Source organism: Panthera pardus, unplaced genomic scaffold, assembly GCF_024362965.1.
Source record: "Panthera pardus isolate Hobbes unplaced genomic scaffold, ASM2436296v1 HiC_scaffold_10, whole genome shotgun sequence".
Classification (NCBI taxonomy): domain Eukaryota; kingdom Metazoa; phylum Chordata; class Mammalia; order Carnivora; family Felidae; genus Panthera; species Panthera pardus.
In genome coordinates, this window is record NW_026526655.1 from 60,129,615 (window position 1) to 60,146,555 (window position 16,941).

Here is a 16,941-nt window from a genome sequence, read left to right on the forward strand (position 1 = left end):
CATTCCTACCTCTCCCCCGCCCCCCCCCCACCCCTCAGTTGGGTGTTCTCTGTATTTAAGAGTCTCAGTTCTCTGTATTTAAGAGTCTCTTATGGTTTGCCTCCCTCCTTCTCTGTTTGTAACTATTTTCCCCCTCCCCTTCCCCCATGGTCTTCTGTTAAGTTTCTCAAGATCCACATATGAGTGAAAACATATGGTATCTGTCCTTCCCTGACTGACTTATTTCACTTAGCATAATACCCTCTGGTTCCATCCACATTGCTGCAAAAATGGCCAGATTTCATTCTTTCTCATTGCCAAATAGTATTCCACTGTATATATAAACCACATCTTCTTTATCCATTCATCAGTTGATGGACATTTAGGCTCTTTCCATAATTTGGCTATTGTTGAAAGCACTACTATAAACATTGGGGTACTTGTGCCTCTATGCATCAGCACTCCTGTATCCTTTGGATAAATTCCTAGTAGTCCTATTGCCGGGTCATAGGGTAGTTCTATTTTTAATTTTTGAGAAACTTCCATACTGTTTTCCAGAGCAGCTGCACCAGTTTGCATTCCCACCAACAATGCAAGAGGGTCCCCATTTCTCCACCTCCTCACCAGCATCTGTTGTTTCCTGAGTTGTTAATTTTAGCCACTCTGACTGGCATAAGGTGATATCTCAATATGCACCTTTAGCAAAATCTTGGAAGACATTTTAAGACATATGGTAAACAGGGACCATGTTTCTTTAATTTACAAAGAGCTCTTATATTGTTATAAACTGTAGATACAACCCAGTAGACTACTGGACAAAGGATATAAAGTGGCCACTCACAGGAAAAAAAACCTGCCAGGAAATATTTTTTTAAATGTTTTATTTATTCTTGAGAGAGAGAGAGAGAGAGAGAAGAGCATGAGCCAGGGAAGAGCAGAGCGAGAGAGGGACACAGAATCCGAAGCAGGCTCCAGGCTCCGAGCTGTCAGCACAGAGCCCAATGCAGGGCTCGAACTCACAGACCATGAGATCATGACCTGAGCTGAAGTCGAATGCTCAACCGACTGAGCCACCCAGGCGACCCCAGGAAATATTTTTAAAGATGCTTATTAACCTCATTCATGATTAGGTAAACAAAATAATAATAATATACCAATTTTTTTCCTGGAGAAATTTTCAAAATTTGAAATTACACAACGTTAAAATATACAATGTTGGGAGGAGTAGAAATTGGTGCTGACTTTCTGAAGTGTAATTAGAAAATATTCAACTTGGGGCGCCTAGGTGGTTCAGTCGGTTAACCATCTGACTTCAGCTCAGGTCATGATCTCACGGTTCGTGGGTTCAAGCCCCATGTCAGGCTCTGTGCTGACTGCTCGGGCCTTGGAGCCTGTTTCAGATTCTGTGTCTCCCTCTGTCTCTGCCCCTCCCCTGCTCGCACTCTGTGTGTGTGTCTCTCTCAAAAATAAACGTTAAAAAAATTTTTTTAATAGAAAATATTCACCTTGTAAATTTCACATAACATCCATATAATACCATTAGTAAGGACTTACTCCATAAAAGTATATCAAGATTATGTACAAGAATGTCCACTACAAAACTTTTTACAAGAACAAACACCAGCATAACTGTCCGTGAACAGGGGAATAGGTTAAATAAATTATGGTAATCCGGCCAATGAAAAACTCTGTAGCATAATGTGGCTAACCTGAATGCACTGAGACAGAAGGGTATCTAAGATCCACTAAGTGGGAAAAAAGCAAGATATAGATAATATGAATGATGTAATCTCATTTATGGAAGTGTATAGTTTAAATGTTTAACTATAAATACCATTATATAGTTATTGTTCATAACAAAACACCCCAAAACTTAGTGGTTTAAGACCAGGACTATTTATTGTTTCTCAGATTCTGTGGGTTTCCTGAGCAGTTCTTCTGTTGGTATCACCTGGGCTTACTCAGATGGCTGCAGCCAGCTGGAAGTAGGTTGGGACTGAAGGCACTCTCTCCTCTGGGCCCTCAACTGGTATGGCTGAAATGACTGGAATGGACCACATGGTTCTTCCTCTCAGTATCTTCACATAATGGAGGAAGTGCTCCCCATGGGCAAGAATAAAACCACAAGGTCTCTGTGGGCCAACAGTCAAAGTCAAACACAGACCTTCCCATAGCATTTCCTCAGTGAAAGCACATCTCGGGGCTAATCTGGATTCAAGAGGAGGAAAGAAGACTCCAACTCTTGGTTGGAAAAATGAATTTGGCCAAATTTGTGGCCATATTTAATCTACCATTCTATATATGTACATATCTACCTATCTATAGCTATATCTATCTGAAATGTTACCAAAGAAGCAATTAAAATAATTTCCTCTCAGGAGCGGAGTTGGGAATGTGAGCAGCAAAGGAAAAGTAAGAAAATAATTTTCAGTTAATGCATTTCTATCCTCGGGGCTGGCTTCATGGGCATGAGACCTGTGCAAATGCTCAAGGACTCTAAGCCCTTGGTGTAATTCTCTGCTATCACCATCTTGACATTCTTAGTGTTTATCTTTGAACTTGGGTTTTATAACTGAAGTACAATGGGACAGTGGAATATGTATGTGAGCAGAGACAGTACAATGTGCATGTCCACTGTTCACTGACATCCCTTTCACATAGCATTCACAAGAGAATTCTCTGCCTCATGAGAACAGAATTCCGGTCCACCCGTGAGGCATGGGAGTTCAACACAACTCAAGTACACAGTACACATGTTATATCTTCCAATGAGCAAATCCAGGTGCTGACAGCCCCAGAAGCCTCATTTTCTACTCTAATCAGATCTTCCTTTGAACACAGAAAGAGTGCAATGGTATTGACAAAGGAACTCTATCATATCCTTTCTTATTCATGTTACTTCCCTGTATGAGCCAACCACTTACACTGAAAATAATGACATAGAGGGAAAGGAAAGCTAGGGCAACCCATAGTTCCTTTTCCTGAGTCCTGCCTTAGTGATCTGTCAGCTGAAGCTAGAGGGTGTGGGTAGAAGGTGTGTGCATCAAGAACTGAAATAAAAACAGCTGAATTAGTTTTGTACATGGTTTCTATTGTTCTGGTAAGAATATAATACATATGCACATACAAGCCAGGAAATAGAAATTATTTGGTAATCCCACATACAAGTTAAAAATCCTTATATTTGCATTTAAAACTGGCATTACACCATAGAAAGAAAAACAGAAAATTTGTGCTAATAATATTTTTTCTTTACTTTGAACATTAAATAGCAAATAAGAAACATAAGGAGTTGAGATAGAAAATGCAGGAAAAAGGAAAATGCTTTCTATTTTAGACCTCTAGTGACACTTTCTTCCTGTGGGAAAAATAAGGAATGTTACATTTTTATTTTGCGCTAGGCCCCACCAATTTGTTGTCAATTTTGTCTATACTGTTTGAGTTTGTATATATAGGTCCTGCTTTTTTACATTAAAAAATAGGTTTCTTTTTATCATATCCCATACCCTCTTTAATTTTACATTTAAGTTTTATGAGCTTTATGCTACCCATTACATCAAATCAACATAGATTTGGGGTTTTTTTTAAGTTATTAAAAAATAATATCCAGGAAACTGATAAGAAGACAGGTACCCAAAAAAGAAACATTTTTATTAAACAAAGGCAATATTTCATATTATAATTCCTGCTCTCTTTTGTGGGCAAACATTCTCCCTGATTTATAGCACTGAAACCATAGTCAGCACAATGAAATTAAGCAAGAATAATATGTCAGATTAAAAAAAAAAACAAATCCAATTTTATGAACTCAATTCATGACAGCTGCACTATCAACCTAAATATTTATTCTCTCAAGGGCCATAGATGCAAGGTCATCTACACCACAAGGGATGCTTGTCTTGATTGGTACATATACATCAACTCAGGAAATGTAAAAGATATGAGGAAGTTATTTACAGGGACAACTTCTTGGAAAATTAATGCCAAAAGAATTTCCCATGTTTTATTTATTAGCATGGCATCAATGTGATATCCCATAGCTTTGATGATTAAACACCTCTATTCAAATTTAAGGAGGTGTTATTTCTTTATTTACTTCTTATACTCTCAATATTACTAATCATGTATATTACTTTGAATTTTCCACAAACTTATTAGTTTGTAATAACTAAAAATTAAAATGAATTATATTACAAAAACTCCTACATGCTTGGATAGAATTTTCTCTCTGAAACATAGCCACATTTTGTAATAACGTTCTCAGATTTACAACATCACACCATGCTGACAGGAGATCCAAGTTGTTGGAATTTAGATAAATAGTAAAGGATAGGTATGTTAGAGTCAAGCTGTGTGAAGATTGTGATTCAAAATGTCTTTTAGAAATTTTAAGACTTCTTTTTTTTCTCAAGAGGTTGAGAAAAAGAGTCAAATGTAAGATTTGGAAGTCATTCCCACTAATCAGTCAAAGAGAATATTCTGCACAAAATATTCTACAGAAGAAGCCAGCTCCCTTCTGGCAAGTGAGCTAGTGGTTAGGGCTGGGGTGAGAGAAAGGCATGTTTTTCATTACATATATTCTGTTGTACTTTTTGAATTTTTACCGAGTGTATGCATTACCTGGTTTCAATAAATTAAATTTCTTTAAATAAAAAACAAAGACAGCTATTGCTTTGCATAATGGGCCATGCTCTAGCTAATTTTTAAAAGTACCATTGTCTAAAGGTATCCAGTTAGCATTGTAGGCATTATTACATGTGGATGGTTTTGGGGGAGAGGTATGGAACAGAAATACAAAACCACACTTCCATGAAAACTTATTAAAGTTCAATAATTTTGGAACTGGATACAAAATACTCAAATGTGCTCTATTTAGAGAAGCGATGGATCCATAAATTAGAAGTATTTATTTTAAAACAGGCTTTGGTAGAACCTCTTTACTGCAAAGCATTTCTGTTTTGAGGCTGGAACTTGGCATTTTTCCTAATGATTTCTTTTCACTACAAGATGAGTTTCTGGATACCAATATCTCAGCCTGAAAGCCACAATGAAAATTATTTCTATCATCTCCATTCTCACATCACAAATTCTGTAAAGATTTGTCGAGAGTAAATGTTCTCCCACATAAAGTGTTACTCTCCCACATAAAGGGAGAATAGGCTATATAGTCTGATCTGTATCCCAATTCTATAGAAAATGGTCCCTAATCTTGTGGGGGTCAACAGAGCCCTTTCAGATTAGGATGAAAGCTCTGGACCCTCTTTTCAGAAAATGCACACAAATAAAAATTATCAGACATTTGCAGGTTTCTCATAGCTGATCTGTGAACTACCCAGAGCTCATGAAACCTGGATTAGAGTCCCCTGTTGTGGACCAATCCTCTTTTCTGACACTACATATAAACCTATTGGCCAATGGATAAATTGGTTAACTAAATGGATAACTAAGTAAGTTATCCGATTACTATAGGGCAAAATGCTAATATTGGGTCTAATCCTGAATTCTTCCTAAGTAAAAAAAAAAAAAAGAAAAGAAAAGAAAACAGTCTCTTTTTATATCAAAAGCTCCCATAACTGATTTCTGGATACTTAAACTATATTCTTGAGACTAAGCTGGTAATAACTTATGACTACAAAACTAACACACGTGAAAAGATAAGAATGACTTCTGGTACTTAGTTGGTGGTTGATAAAATTCATCTTTTATTGGTAGTTATTACTCAAATACAAATACCCACCATGTGAATGTAAAATCCAAATGACCACAGTGATTTTTAATCAGATCTGGTCTTAGATCATGTCATGGATTACCACAAATGGGATGCTCTAAGGGGCTCACCTTCCTTCTCCATCAGATGAGAGAAGACTCTGCCAAGTCCCACAGGAACACAAGATAAAAAAGAGTGACATGGAATGTTCTGTGCCTTCTGTGACCCAAGAACCCAGGCCTAATGGCTACTAGGAACCCTGGCTACACCAGCATCAGCAGAGCCCCCACTGAAAACCCCAACTGATAAAGATCTGTAGGCCTCCAAATCTGGCAGAAAACAAATGTATCCCCAGAGTGTATCTATTAACAGTCCTTAGTTTCCTCTGTCATTTTGTTTGTTTGTTTATTTGGAGTGAGAGAGAGAGAGAGCACAAGGTGGGGAGGGACAGAGAGAGAGAAGGAGAATTCCAAGCAGGATCCGCGCTGTCAGCACATAGCCCAACACGGGCTCAATTCCACAAATCGTGAGATCATGACCTGAGCCAAAATCAAGAGTCGGTCACCTAACTGACTGAACTACCCAGGCACCCCTGTCTGAGTCAGTTTTGAAGCAACACTTGGCCTCTCGCTTGGGGCTCTGTCAGCCCCAGGACCTCTCAGCTTCTAGGATTCTTGGTCTATTTGGAGGAACAACAGTGCTCTGGGCCGCCATTTTCCCTGAATCTTAACAATCCCATGTTTAGCCTTCCTATCCCCATCCCCTCACCTGATCTCAACCTGTCTTTCTTAAGTCATTTTCTTTTTCATCATCTGGATCCTCATCCCCTCAAGAGGAAACACAGCCTCCTCTTGGCTTTTCATTCACAGACAGACCTGGTTTACAACACGAACTGCCAAGAGGTAACACCTACGTGAAAGGGTTGCTGTCATTCCTTCCTGCCGTCGTTCACCTGACCGGGAGGAGACGGGGGCAGGTTAGGGGAGACAGCAGCTGGGCTGGATCATGGGACAGGTGGAGAAAGAAGGGAAAGTACAGCAGAGATGGGGAAGGCACATGCAGGTGCGGGAGTGAGCCGGAGTCTGCTCAGGGATGTTTCACTGACGATCTGCCCTTCAGTTCTCTGGGTTAACACTTCTGGGCTTGTCACGTGTTTTTGCTCCAGGCAGCAAGCAGGCACAATGCTGGTGTCCAGAAGAGCAGGCAGACGGCCTCGGAGAGGGGACAGAAGGAGATAAAAACCCTGTGCCGTTCTCAGGAAAGGCTAGGTGGCTCTGACAGGCTCGTCTCTCCATAAAGAACCTGAGGATAAGACAAGCCCACCCTGGAACTGGGAGGGTTATGGTGACCCCTCCTCCGTGTTCCACGGAAGCGGACATGTTCCCAGTAGCACTTACATCCTCTGCTTGTGCCTGGGGGCACCTTGCTGTCAGTAACCTTCCTGTCACCCTTAGGATGACAAGACACACAAGGAGACTTTCTCTCAAAATGGTTTTGACTCTCCCTGGCAGCCACCCTCCTCTTCCCCCACTTCCAGCCCCTACATGCCGCTCTGCTATAACTCATATCATCAGATTTTAAAATTTATTTTCATATATTTATCTTCATTAGACCGTGAGCTCCTTGAGGGTCACATGCTATTTATGTCTGTGTGCCCAGTGCCTAGCACAGCACCTGGCACTTCGTGGATGCCCAACTAGTGCGTGCTGATAAGACTTAGGTTGATAAGAATATCTGTATAAATTAACAGAGGCAATACGGCTGGAAAAGGATGTACGGCCACATTTAGAAAATTTTGGGTGCCAACGTAGATGGTTTAAACAATGTCCCTGGGCAGCAGAGACCGCAGCACTAGGGGTCTGAGCAGGCACCTGTATATCTGAACTCCTCCATCTGTATCCATCCATCTCTACCTCCCACACCATTTACCGGGTGCTTCCTTGGGGCAAAGGGATTGATGGTCTCATATCATTTCTTCCTCGAAACCTTTAGTGACAGGATTACTGTTAACACCTTTTACAAATGAGGAAAGAGGTTTAGGCAATTCAGTAACTTGCCTGAGGACACAGAGCTCCTCACAGGCAGGGCCAGACTATCATCAGAATCTGGCTGATTCCACTCCCTGGTCTTTGAAAACCATGCTGCCTCCCTTACACTGGCTAGACTGAGGAGAGACAAGGGAGGTAACAGTGCTGGTGGGATGGAATTGAAGAGAAAGAGATAAACATACAATTGATTATAAAAGAAGGCTGGCTGGGACAGGGAGAACCAAGGGGGGAACTCAACCTGAAATAGTGAAGTAAACTTGGTATTTCCTACTAGTCTTTTTTCACTTTTTCTGAATGTTTAAAAGTTTGAATAAAAAGTTGGAGGGGAAAAAAGGTAAGTCTGACATTTCAGACATAAGAGAAGTCTGAAGAAGAGGCTAAGATGAGGGAGAAGAAAGTATAAAGCCACAGGCAGAAAGCAAGAAAGAGAATTTCAGGAAGATGAATTGCCAACTCTGTTAAAACTTCTCTAAAAATTTCTTAACAATGTCAGGACTCATAATAGTTTAGACTGTTACCCACGTGCTTGAAATTATTACTATTGGGAAGTCATGTAATGATTCTAATTTATTAATTTTATTTTATTAATTATCATCTCATTAAATATGCCATCTGCTATGTACGATGAAACCTTTGGTAATTAAGGGAAGAAAATGTTGATGGAAGCAGTGTGATCCACAGTAGTTTTCAGAGAACTAACATTTTTCAATCTATTTAGAAACTTCATAATTTTCGATAAGTAAATCCTTTTTACAGTGTTGTTCACAAAGTGGTATATATTCCTAAGTAGGTGGATCTCTTATTAAATGCCATATCTGATCATTTTACTACATTTCCCCTTTCCAAGTTCTGCTGTGCTTTTTAACAGGGATTAGAAACAAGTTATTATAGAGATGTTTTCTCCATTTCAGTACATTTGTACGAGGAAATTTATTTTTCTAATTTTTTTAATGTTTTTTTATTTTTGAGGGGAGGGGGTCAGCAGGGGAAGGGCAGAGAGAGAGGGAGACACAGAATCCAAAGTGGGCTCCAGGCTCCAAGCTGTCAGCACAGAGCCCGATGTGGGGCTTGAACTCATGAACCGTGAGATCATGATCTGAGCCAAAGTTGGATGTTTAACCGACTGAGCCACCCACGCACCCCTGTACTAGGCAATTCTATGAATTTTAAACAAAGTGAAACATGGGCAAAAATGCCCTCCAAACAAAGTAAAACCCACAACAAATAGAAAGGCCTAAAACTGAAAAGCCATTTTCATTAACACTTATTGGTAAGAGCTGTGCTTTCCCCAGAACTACTAAAGAGGTAGATACAATTCTGGACAGTGAAGAAGAGAAAACAGTTACAGATGCTCAAAAAAGAGGACTCACTTCACTGACTTCAGGAGATATTCCAATCCCACCCATTTTTCACTCAGACCCAAAGTTTAGAGCAGTGTTTGGGGGGACAGGAGGAAAGTGGGAAAGGGTTTTACCATCAAATCACTGGCATCTTTAAAAAACGCAAGCAGAAGAGTGGTGGAAGAGACACAGGTCATGGTACAAATACCCAGAAAAGAAATCTTAAGAAAATTTTGTTACAGTGCTATAAAAGAAGGTCCACATAGGGGTAATAAGAAACAAATGGTGGCAATATATGAATTTGTAAGAGCATTTATAAATGCTTTAAAGCAGTAGAGAGAAGCAATAAAAAAAGTTTTAAAAACTCATTCAATTCATGCAGACAGAACTAAAACACATTATTGCTTATATCATGTGATTTTTCAAATCAGCTACAAATGAAAGATGGTATCTTTATAAAACAAACTTAAAAAAATTTTTTAAGTTTACTTCTTTGAGAGACAGACACAGTGTGAGTGGGGGAGGGGCAGAGAAAGAGGGAGGGAGAGAATCCCAAGCAGTCTCTGTGCTACCAGCACAGAGCCTGATGCAGGGTTGGAAATCACAAACCATGAGATCATGACTTGAGAAGAAACCAAGAGCTGGACACTTAACTGATTGAGCCACCAGGTGCCCCAAACTAAAAACAATTTTTTTAATGTTTATTTAGAGAGAGAGCACAAGCAGGGGAAGGGCAGAGAGAGAGAGGGAGACACAGAATCCAAAGCAGGCTCCAGGCTCTGAGCTGTCAGCGTGGGGGAGATCATGACCTGAGGTGAAACCAAGAGTTGGACACTTAACTGACTAAGCCACCCACGTGCCCCTAAAAAGGTTTTTAAACAATAAAATAAACTTTTTGTTGGGGACTTAATGGATTTAGAATGTATGTACTTTAAGTTCATGAAAAATGAAAAGTCAGCAGACCAAGATAAAATATTTGCAGGAATTACAACAAAGGATTAATATCTTGATCAAATAAAGCATTCACATAAACTGATAAATAAATGCCAATGTATGGGTGAGTAAATATGATCAGGAAAGAAATATGTAAAGAAAATCTCAACCATCCCAGCAGTAATCAAAGAAACACAATGACAATAACAGTGCCTATTATAATGGAGAAAAATATATAACAGTCATGCTGGCCAAGGCTCAAATAGTCCTGGTGGCAGAAAAAAAAAAAAAAAAAACTATTGAAAATAAATGTGATCATATTTATCAAGAGACATAAATGTTTCCACACCTTTCAACTTAGTATTCTTTTTCTGGGGATTTATCTTAAAGAAGTGACTCTCAAAGTATATAGTCCAGGGTTGGGTCGGGGATCACAACATTCTCAAGGGGCCCATGAGCTCAAAACTCCCTTCATAATGATGCTATGATATTACTTGGCTTTTTCACTCTCATTCTCCTACAAAGGTACAGTGGAATTTTCCAGGAGCTACATGATGTGTAACGACCAGACTGCCCTGACAGATAAGAGAATATGTGTTTGTAGGATGGTGGGATTGAAGGAAGGGGGTGGATTTTGCATGTGATTCTCACACTTTCAATAGCCAGACCACACAGGCAACCTCTAATCACAAACCCTTAAATAAAAAATCCCACTCACTGTATCTCTAAAATACTGTTTGCCATTATTACTTAAATCTGACAGAAACCCCAATTTGGAAGTAGAATGTCTATATGAGAGAAGGAAAAATTACACTAGGAGATTTAACACAAACAAGGAATAAACATATTTTTCAATCACAGAGCCTTAGCACAGAGCAAAAATGCCAGGCAGGTAAATGCAGACCCAGATGCAAAGGGGCACAGTGCCCACTTACCAAAGCCCACTGCTGGAAGACAGGTTCTCAGCCCTGGGTGCCCAGTACGCCCATCTGGGGAGCTTGAAGAAGCCAGCGACACTCAGGGCCCCTCTTCTAGAGATTCTGGTTTCAGTGTTCTAGACAGGGCCCACATATGGGAAGTTTTAACTAGCTTTCCAGGTAATTCTAATGTGGACCTAGGTTTTAAGAACTACAACTGTAAATGATTAAAGATAACAAAAAGTTCTTGCCTTTCAAATGATATAATTTAATATTTTCCATTCACACAATTTGTGGCTTTGCCTTCTTGAATTTGCAAACCAAAAAGGGAGGAGGGGGGCACTAAATTTTCCAATTCAGAAGGCAATCAATCAAGATTAACTTGGAGCACTCCTGACAGCAAGACAGGATTTAAGTCAAGGTATCTTTATAATACAACTAGGTGGCCCAGGAGCTAGAGAGCTTTCCAAAAAGTCATCTAGCAGAGCTGGATTAAACCAGGAATAGATCAGAATTTCAGGCCAGACCACTCTACCACATCAATAGCCTTTAGGAGGTCTGTCTTGCATTTATTGGTTTGGGCCAGACAGCTCAAAACACTGAGGTTAGTGAGATCAACCACGGCAAGCCTGCAGGAATTCAGAGAGGCTGAGTTGTGACAGGATTTCCTGCTGCTCCTTCCTCGGTGTCAGACACCCTGTCCCAGTGACTGTGCTCTAACCCTCTCCGCGGCAGCCTGGAAACTACACAGGAGTGGAATTTGACCCAATGAGAACAGAAAAGTCCCATGACCACAGGGCTTCCTACGCTTAAAGAGCTTAACAATATCCCCCAGTCCATACCACGAGTTCTTTCTGAATCTCAAGTTCTTAAAGTTTCCCCAACTAGAACCGTCTTTGCCCGGGGGACCCATTAAACCTCAGAGCGGATTTCTCCAGATGATGAGTGAACAACAAACAAAACACAAAGCCAGGCATTTGGAAATACAACACATGACACCCTCAGAGGGCAGGCGGACCCCTATTCAAGCTTGCCAGGGCCAATCACAAGGAGAAGGCAGAACACAGCACAAGACAGTGGAGTGAGGAAGCCCTGCCTCTCCTGCGTGCTCAGACCCTTGGGAACAAGCTGCCTTAAATGCTATAATTTGGTGAACTGACCCCAAGCCTTTGGGGATGCTGAAACCCAGCCTTGTTAGCCACATAAGAATTCAGAACCAGATCTCTTTGTCTTCGGATGAAATGATATCCTGGATGGAAATGAATCTCTCCCTCCCTTCCCTCGTATGTCCTCCAGCATGCTGTATCTTTCTTATAGTACTTTCCAGTTTGTCTTACATCAGGATGGCTTGTGTTTGTGCTTGTCTGTCTTCTCCACTAGACTGTAAGCCAGACAGACAGACGTGATACATTTTACACCTCCACAGTGTGGGAACCAAGTACATATGTTTGTTGAATGTGATGGGAGTTTCTTACAGATCAAATTTTCAAAGTGGCATCAATTAACATGGAGTTGAGAAACTCCTTAGAGGCATGCAGTGTGGTAGGTTAGCCAGGGGAGCAATGAGGGCCACTGCAAGACAAAAGTGCGGGGCTTGGGAGGCAGGGAGGTGTCAAAGGCAAGCTGGCAAATGCACGGCCATGGGAGGCATTTGAAAACCTCTGCTCATAGCAACTTGTACAAGATCCCAGTATCCTGTGCACACTCCTGAAATGAACACCCAGAGACGTAAAGCGACGACCACTGCTTACGGCAGGCACACCCTGCCAACAGGTCTACCTGCAGCATCTGGGCTTTCCTGGCACCTGCCAGCCAAGCCTTTATCTGTTCCAAACCCCTGATCATCTTCTGAGAAACAGTGAAATCATAGCTTGCGGAGCTGGTCTGACTTCAAGTCATCAATAATGTAACAGAGTTCCCATAAACACTAAGGACTTCATATAGTCTGAGAGCGGCAGGCAAGATACCTACTGGGTGTCCAGGGGATGAAATACCATCACTCTCAACCTGTTTCCTTGCCCCAAATTTATTTTTAATATATGCCATTCAAGCATGTCACGAGATAAATACATACAACATTTAATATTAATGTGATAAATGTAACTGGCTAGTTCTGAACAACTATCTTTGTTTATCTTCTGTAAACATATTTAAGATCTCAGGCTAAACAAACACATCCTTCACAATCAGAAAAAGATGAACCGTCACTCCCCCCTCCACACACACACACGCACACACACACACACACACACACATCACAAATAAAGATGAAATCAAATTATGTCAGTCCTATTGTACATATTTAGGTCTGGTGGAACATAATTAGAAAAGCCAGAGATGCTTCAGAGTATAATTCTTCAAACCAAAATGCAAACTGTGACATACAATATTTCCCCACTAAAGAATAAAAAAAGATACATTCTGACCTTGTAGAGCATATGTCCTTTTTCTGTCACTCAAAGTTCCCAGACATCCAGTGAATATCTGTCCTTTATTTGGACAACAAAATACACCTTCATGGCCGATAATTCCCTGTTTGTATGTATTAGTGTTCAGAGGATGTCAGTCCACAGAGAGAAACCCGGCGCTGGTCGTTCTCCAGAAAAGCTCAAGCAGCCGAAGGCAATAGGAAAAGACTTCCTGTATACATATATATGTGTATATATTTAACTGTAGTTACCTCCCAGTAACTTCACTCCCTTCCTTTCTGGATTTGAATCATTCCACACTCCATGGAAAAGCTCGAGGACAGAGGAGTAAGACCCTGGCGCAGACATAAGGTCCAAGTCATTGGAGGCTTCCGCTTGGTTTAAAAGAATCACAACTGTGAGGAGAGTCAAGAGAACCAGCCAACAGGATGTGTGTGGCTGGAGTTCCTGGCATGAAATCCTGACTTTCATGTTTATTTTTGGATGTATTTTTCTTAGCCCTTTGATGCAAATTTCTGGCCTGGGAAGTAACACTACAGTACAAGCTCCAAAGTTGCCAAAAGTAAGCACAGACTCCCGACTTGGGAGAAATCAGGCCCCTTGGCTCTCAGTTCCAGCTAGTCCTCAGATGAGGGTGTGGGTTCCTGTGCATTAACAGATAGGCATCCCTGTCTGAGGATGGGTTGTGCAGTCTTGCCTCACTGCTCAGGGCCACTAAATACTTACCTGAAATACCGGCCTATGTTGAAAGCCTCCCATTAAAGTGCACGCAAAACAACTTGAAATTGTTTGCATGCTAAAAAAAAAAAAAAGAAAAGAAAAGAAAAAAGAAATTGTTTGCATGCTAAACATAGTAATAAAACCATCCAAAGTACTTCTAAGATTTTTATGTTCTGATATTCTGTTTTAAGTATTTGGCTTTAATTTTTCTGACAGCCCAAGACAGACAGGAACATCAAGTCCATTCAAGCAGGGGCAGATGCCTCTGAGAAGTATATTATTCTGATAAGGTTTTTAAAGCGCATCAGCAAAGACTAAGCTGCTGTTATTTCAATAATTCCTATTCTCATAGTGGCTTGAAAGATTATTAATGGGAAAGGACTCTTTCTACCTGCATAGTCCAAGACAGGCAGTAAATGGAAATAGCTAAAAAGGTTTCAGGCCCACAACTGCCAACGTATCTGATAGAATCTAGAAATAATACACTCTGAAAACCAGGGAATAGAGACAGATGTAAAAATATTCCTTCGACAATATTCATTACTCTTAGAAATATTCCTGTTTACAAATTCTATTCTTTTCCTAAGATAGAAACATGCACCTATTTCTTTGTTTTACCATTCAGTTTTGTATCTCATAAAGCATGAAATGGATTTTCAGTTACTTAACAATATTTGCTGAGGCCACAGAACATTTGGGAATAAACTCTCCCATAACAATCATTACATCAGAGCAATGGTTCTCTGTGACATGGGATCCCTCAGTTAGAATAAATTCACAAAATGTGCCAAGAAGTTTCTGGGTAACAATTACAGCCAAGAAATCAATTTTATTGTGGCATGGGTCAGACTATAAATTTAAAATACTGCTTTTATTTTTAGACTCTGTAGTTTTATTGCTGTCTTTAAATTTCAAATGACTTATTCATAGACACATATTGTTATGTTGAACATTTTCAAACATGGCTCACAGTGAAGGAAAGCTTTTGGCCAGATGATGTCCATGCAACTGAAACACAGCTAAACAGGAGGTGGCACACAAGTTCAAGGACCTCTCAGTAGTGTCTGTTACGAATCTGATCAAGAATCTATTTCTCTGAACACACCGGACTCACCTCCTCATTCAACTTCAGGTATTGGGAATAGTCTATGTAGAGATGTCAATACATGCTACAAAGCTGAAAGCATCTTCATACAGATATACCATTAGATGGAAAGTCAACAAGAAAACAAAACGAACAAAAAAACAAAAAAAACCCCAAAAACTCTTGTAGTCATTTGTAACCATTGGAAGCCTTCTTATCCTATATGTGCTGCAAAGAAATTCAGGGAATTGGACAGTAAATCAGTTCTTCATTTAGTCCAAGAGCCACCAGCAGTCACACAATCTTGGATCAAATATTAATAACTGGCTTAAAACTCCCAAGTCTACACTTAACTACTCTGCCATTTAACTTCTTCACGGAGGGTACGCAATGCCACAAGTGGAACAAAGTTTAAATTTATGGTTGTCTCAAGCACTGAACGTGACATTCCAAGACTTTTCAATTATTTTCCTTCTGAATGAGATTCAAAAACAGAACTATCTCCTCTCCTCTTCCTTCTCTCCCTCCATCACCTATATACTGCTGAAAAATGAGATGTTTTATACTGTGGTTCACATATTTTATTGAGTTTTAATATCACAGAAGCGTGAGAGGAGAGATGCATTATCAACCAACTCTGAATAAATTTACCATATTCACGTAAGAAAACATGACCTAGTTTTAAGACGGAGCAACCCAATGTTCTCAAATCTGACCATAAATTAGCAACTGAAACATGGAAGGAGAAGAGGGAAGAAAACAGTTTTCATTAGGAAAGACGCAGGATGCAAAGAAAAGCATCAAGATGCTACCTCTGTTATATCTTGGGGAATACTTTTTCTGATGTATTGGTTATTGAATAATGCTCTGGCTACATTTATGGGAATCACTTTTTTAAATACTCTAGGTGTTACCAGCTTGACTTACAACATAATAGACAATATAAAGCAAGAGGTATCCGGGATGAAATTGAATAGGATTTCAAAACCTCACATGTAGGTCTCTGAGTGTGTTCTCTTCCTGCAGAGAGCTGAGGAAACTTGCCTTTGGTCAGGAAAGGAAGCAGGATTCCCTAGCTTTGTGTTGCCATTAAAGTCCCAAGTGTAAGATTTAAAATAGACTATTTGCTCAGCCTGTTAAAGAGCTACTTTTAGACTGTGCTACCTGGTAGTGGTTATAGATTGTAACTTTCAGAGTGAGAAGAAATAACTCAGAATCCTGGTTTTATCTTTTGTCCCCTTTAAGTGACAAGGGCATACATAGATAAGGAGACAAAGCTAATCAAGGGGGTACTTGACATGCAATGGGCCCAGGATGACTTTCTTCAAAAGTAATTAGTCAAATGAGATGAACATGCAAATCTAGACCCATGATTCAGGTTACCTAGTTCTTACTATCCCTAACCTGTAGCCCAACACTGAGTTACTTACCTTGCCAACAAGAGAGTCACTATTATCCAGCTTACCTTTCTGCTGCCTTCTTCCTGCCACCTTACAGTTCGATGAGGCTCCTACCTGAATCCTTCCCTACATAATGCTTTCCTTTTAATGCTTGGCTTGCAGATCTCACTCAGATTTCAGCTGACAGTATGAGTTTGGGTTTTAATTTTGCTAATGGGTATTATTTACTAGTGTAATAGATGGCTGAGTTATAAACTCCGTTATCTAACATAAACAAGGAATAGGTATTCTGAATATCAGATATTTTGCTAGCAGATTAGTGCCATATGTGTCCTCAATGGATCCCTCAAATTTAAATAGAAATAACATTTAATTATAATGATT

General features: G+C 40.0%; 1 protein-coding gene across 5 annotated transcripts in view; it reads right to left on the minus strand.

Moving 5' to 3' along the window:
- The window catches only part of RAPGEF4 (Rap guanine nucleotide exchange factor 4), a 290,079-nt gene that overhangs the window by 201,747 nt on the left and 71,391 nt on the right, over nt 1–16,941 (minus strand). Inside the window, exon 1 of one of the 5 annotated variants that reach the window (XM_053907661.1) lies at nt 13,351–13,548. The exons of the other annotated variants lie outside the window; for them this stretch is intronic. Within the exon in view, the coding sequence (XP_053763636.1) occupies nt 13,351–13,362 (12 nt within the window). The 5' untranslated portion in view covers nt 13,363–13,548. Of the gene's footprint in view, nt 1–13,350; nt 13,549–16,941 lie in introns of those variants that run through there. 5 annotated transcript variants of the gene reach the window in all.